This window comes from Physeter macrocephalus, chromosome 12 (assembly GCF_002837175.3).
Source record: "Physeter macrocephalus isolate SW-GA chromosome 12, ASM283717v5, whole genome shotgun sequence".
Taxonomy (NCBI): domain Eukaryota; kingdom Metazoa; phylum Chordata; class Mammalia; order Artiodactyla; family Physeteridae; genus Physeter; species Physeter macrocephalus.
The window spans coordinates 11,798,737-11,803,975 of NC_041225.1; the positions used below are offsets into that span (position 1 = coordinate 11,798,737).

The 5,239-nt window shown below is 52.8% G+C and overlaps 1 protein-coding gene across 1 annotated transcript in view; it reads right to left on the reverse strand.

Moving 5' to 3' along the window:
• FOXI3 (forkhead box I3) overlaps positions 1 to 4,986 on the reverse strand; it is an 8,829-nt gene extending 3,843 nt beyond the window's left edge. Inside the window, exon 1 of the mRNA XM_007102538.4 lies at positions 4,341 to 4,986. Coding sequence (XP_007102600.2) covers positions 4,341 to 4,971 — 631 coding nt within the window. The 5' untranslated portion in view covers positions 4,972 to 4,986. The remainder of the gene's footprint in view (positions 1 to 4,340) is intronic.
• Positions 4,987 to 5,239: the final 253 nt, after the last annotated feature.

Genomic DNA, 5,239 nt, shown 5'->3' on the forward strand with positions numbered 1-5,239 from the left:
ACACGCCGAAGTTGTCGCCGCAGTAGAGAGCCATGTCGGCGACCGTCGGCGGGTGCGGCGCGGCGGCGGCGACGAGGGGCGAGCGGGGCTGATCTCGCCGCTCGGGCGAGAGCATCCCTTTGGGGGCCAACGCTGCGGCCCCGCCTCGGCCCTGGCTGGGCGACCGGTGTTCTGGGCGGGGGAGGGTGCGCGCGGAGCGCCGACAGGCCGGCTTCTTATAACCGTCGGCGGCGCGGCTCCTCCCGGGCAGGTCCCGGGGCTGGGCGGCGGCCCGCGGGCCGCGGCTCTCCACGCCCCCGCCACGCCCCACCTGCCCGCGCGCCCCGGCCGAGCGCGCGGAAACCTCGCGCCGCCCGCCGCGCCCGCCCCGCCCCGCCCCGCCCCTGCAGCCCCTCCTCGCCGGGCCCGGGGAGCCCCGGGGGCCAGCGGAGCCGGGGGAGGCTGGCGCCTGCAGGATTCGAGCGCACCGCTCCCTGTTCCTAACCACCGTGTCCTCAGACAATAACGAAATAAAATAACGAATATCAAAACAAAGAGAAGATCACCGAGACGGTACTACTGTTTTCTAAAAAGTCTGTAAGTTAACTCTGGGTGGCCGCTCAGGCCACCTGCCTGGCCCCCTTTGGTATTTCGACCTGGAGCTACACCTTTTGTCATCGAGTTGCCGGATTCACGTCCGGTCTCGACCGATCGGCTCACAGTCGAAAATAATAGACGTGATTTACAAGTCTTTGGGGTATACGAAAGATAGTAAAGAGCACCCTTGGTGTGTCCCCTTCTCCTGGGGAATTCTTTGAAGGGGGGACTGAAATCGGTTTTTAATTTCTCAAACCACGTCTCTAAACATAACGATAGGTTCGTTCACATTTGGGAAACATGTTCATTTAGGTCAGGTTTGCGCAGCCTTTTGGTGTGATTTGTTGTCTTTCAAAACAGAAGGGTGAACGTTTTCAAAGACATTGAAATAAGGGGGTTCGGAATTAGCATTTTAAAGCCAACTGTAATTTAAACTGTGCGAGAAGCGCTCATTTACAAAAACGGTCTTCACGAATTACGGTAGAAGACTTGCCCTCTACTTTTGTGAAGTTTTCAAATGCGGCTCCTGCCTGGAAAAACAAACAAAACCAGTGAAGTACGGTGTGGACCCCACGTGCCACGCGATCATTACTTACTGGCCCCGAACAACGATAAGAAAACTGTTTCTTTTACAATTAAAACGATTCCTAAATATGTTCTTAAGAAGTGACCGGTCTGAGAGTCTCGTTTAAGGGAGAGGGGGGGGAAAAGATTTTTTTTCTATTAGCCAATTGCAGACTGACAGTTCAGAATATTTAATAATTCGGAAACCCCTCCCCTCCACCACCCAGCATTTATTTTCAGGACAAAGTTAGTTATATACTTTCAGGAAAATGATCGTCTTCTGTTACCTCACTTCGTAAAAAATGAAATCCAGAGACATTTAACGAGCAAATTTTGGTTCCTAAAATGCAAATCACACTTCAGATGTATTTTTCTCGTCTTTTGTGTAACCGGAAAGGAATTCTTGTCACGCAATTTCTTTCAATCTCCTTGCAGATGATATAGAATGGAATAGTTATTGCCTTAGTTGTATTTTGAGTTAGGTTTCCTAGTTTAGATAAGCACCGTGCTTTTGTTTTCCTTCCCAAATAGCCCAAACGAAGCTTTTTTGTTTTGCTATTTCTCTTGCGATGTTAATAAGTGTGACAGCTATAAGGAAGGAAATTGAAAAACAATTTTTAATAAGTTATAATGCCCCAATTTAAAATTTTTTCGTAAATTTAAACTAAAAAGAGAAAATCCACAAGAAGAGCTGGCAAACTAGATGGCAGTAAATTAGGAAGAATTTGAAACCATCTCCCCCTTAGTAATTGATGTCCTTAAGAATATAATATAATGCCTTCCCTTATTTTTTTAGCAAATTGCTTACCCATATATACTTTGCAGTCTTGAAGTTTTGTTTTTTGTTTTTTTTTTTTTTTTAGTTTAACTCTTAACCCTATACTCCAAATTATTCTGAGTGAGCGACCATGATTGAAGATTATTGTTTCTTGTTTGGGTTAAAGGTTCAGCCCAGTAGAGATATTTTGTTCCTTGACTATGCATTCATTATCTTTTGCGGACTTTAATTTTATTTAAAAATCATGGAGCCACCTAGCGTCTCCTTGCCTTTGTTACAGCATTTATCCAGATAGGGATCTGTGAGGTGGACACCCCCTCTAGGGGTTTGGAAGTTATACTCTTTTCTATCTATTTTTAAATCACATATTAATTAGATAAGCTTAAAACTATCATTGGTTATAATCTGAGTTTTTAATTCAAAGTTAAAATACTATTTTAAATCCCCATTTTTTAAAAAATTAAATTTAAAAAGCAGTTGGTGGGGCTTCCCTGGTGGCGCAGTGGTTGAGAGTCCGCCTGCCGATGTAGGGGACACGGGTTCGTGCCCCGGTCCGGGAAGATCCCACATTCCGCGGAGCAGCTGGGCCCGTGAGCCATGGCCGCTGAGCCTGCGCGTCCGGAGCCTGTGCTCCGCAACGGGAGAGGCCACAGCAGTGAGAGGCCCGCGTACCGCAAAAAAAAAAAAAAAAAAAAAAAAAAAAAAAAAAGCACTTGGTGCACTTAGGAGAAAAAAAAGATAAAAACTATGCTTAGGGACTTCCCTGGTGGCGCAGTGGTTAAGAATCCGCCTGCCAATGCAGGGGACACGGTTCGAGCCCGCCAGCGGCCCGTGCCCCGCAACAAGAGAAGCCGCCGCAATGAGAAGCCTGCGCACTGCAATGAAGAGTAGCCCCCGCTGGCCGCTACTAGACAAAGCCCGCGCGCAGCAACGAAGACCCACAACAGCCAAAAATAAATAAATAAAATTAAAAAAAAAAAAAACTATGCTTAAAATTTAAGTTTCCTGTAATAACGTTTTGTCAAATTGCCTTTTCACTTTTTTTTTTTTTTTTTTTTGGCCACGCCGCGCGGCATGCTGGATCAGGGATCAAACCTGTGCGCCTGCAGTGGAAGCTCGTGGAAGCTCGGAGTCTTAACCACTGGCCCTCCAGGGAAGTCCTGGTACCAAAAGCTTTGATAAGACACTGGCTAGGGATCCTCGACCTTTTTAGAAAGTCGAGGAGTATACATGACAATTGACATCATCATCTCAGGTGATTTAGAAGCCAAATCTGGAAGATGTATCTTCTAGAACTGCATGCTCTGTCCAGTACAGGAACCACTAGCCAAACGTGGCTGCTGAGCATTTGAGAAGTGGCTAGTCCCAAGTGAGATGTGGTGTAAAACACACACATAGGATTGTGAAGACTTAGTACCAAAAGAATAATGGAAAGCAGCTCACTGATAATTTTTTATATTTGTTATATGTTGAAACGATATTTCAGCTTACTTTAAAAATTAAAAAACATTTTCACCGGCTTCTTTTCACTTTTTTCACGTGGCTACAAGACAATTCACAACCACGTGTGGGTTGTACTGTATTTCAATTGGAAAGCACTGCTCTAGAATGACTTCAGGTACAAATACTCCAGCGCATTCACATAATTTACCCAAAATCCTGGATCTCTGTAGAGGGCAACTGAAACAGTTTTCTCTTCCCTTTTTCCTGTCACGACTCTCCCCTCACACCCCTAGTCCTGGGCTCCTTCTGAAAACCTCAGGTAAGATTCTGTTTCTCTCATTTTTGAGCTTTTCTCCACCTCCCTCCTCAGGTAAGAGGGAAACCACTACCACGCCACGGTAACCCAGCCCTCCTCACCCCCGGGGTTCGATCCGAACGAAGCAAACTTGGGGTTTTCATTTTTACATTTCTAAATACATAAGGTTCCCAAACCATAATCTGCAGGACCCAGCTCAAGCTCCCTGATCCCTCAACCCCCGTCTCGCGATGCCCGTGCCACCATCCTCGAATCATCTCTTAAGGTAGGGACAGTACGTGTCCCACGAAGGGCACAGCGAGTCTCTCTGGAACCCGAGGCAGGAGGAAGTCCATCTACGGACAGCGTGTTCCAGCTCCCGGTCTCTCCCCACCTCTCTCGTGAAATGTGATGGGATTCTCAGCTCATCTGAATCTTTACAGCCATCCCTTATCTGAGAGCCCACCCGTATTCTTACTCCTAATCCAGCTCCCTGCAACTCGACCGGCCCTTCCAACGGCCTGATGAACATCACCCAGGGGCGACTCTCTGCTTGAGGATTCAGGTTCCTTACCTTTAACCCTAACTGGCCAGTCTCTGCGTGTGTGTGTGAGCTGCGTGTGTGGGGGGGGGTGGGGGGGGCAGGGGTAAGGGACCGGCCGGGAAGCACCCCTCCGCCCTCACCTGGGTCGTCCTCGTCGCGGGGCACCTTCTTGAAGCAGTCGTTGAGCGACAGGTTGTGGCGGATGGAGTTCTGCCAGCCGGCCTTGCTGCGCTGGTAGAAGGGGAAGCTGTCGGCCACGAACTGGTAGATATGGCTGAGCGTGAGCTTGCGCTCGGGCGCGCTCTGGATGGCCATGGCGATGAGCGCCGAGTACGAGTAGGGCGGCCGCACCATCTTCATCAGGTCCTCGCGGCTGGCCATGGACAGCCAGCTCAGCTCCCCGGGCGCCGCGGGCCCGGCGGGCGAGGCGGGCGCTGCGGCCGCGGGCTGCGCGAAGGGCCGCTGCGCGCAGGCGAAGGTGCCGGCGGCGGTCGGCGGCTGCAGGAAGGGCCCGGGCGCGCCCCCGGGGGGCGGCGGCGGCGGCGGCGGCGGCGGCGGGGCGCCCAGGTACGCGGCGGCGGCGGCAGGGGGACCGCCCACGGCCGGCCCGTTGAGCCACAGGTAGGGGTTGGCGGCTGCGGCCGGCGGCGCGGCATAGTCGGCCAGACCGTAGGGCGCCCGGGCGGCCGGGGGGGCGGCCGGGGCGGCGGCGGCCGGGGACAGACCGGGCTGCGAGTACACGCCGAAGTTGTCGCCGCAGTAGAGAGCCATGTCGGCGACCGTCGGCGGGTGCGGCGCGGCGGCGGCGACGAGGGGCGAGCGGGGCTGATCTCGCCGCTCGGGCGAGAGCATCCCTTTGGGGGCCAACGCTGCGGCCCCGCCTCGGCCCTGGCTGGGCGACCGGTGTTCTGGGCGGGGGAGGGTGCGCGCGGAGCGCCGACAGGCCGGCTTCTTATAACCGTCGGCGGCGCGGCTCCTCCCGGGCAGGTCCCGGGGCTGGGCGGCGGCCCGCGGGCCGCGGCTCTCCCCGCCCCCCCCC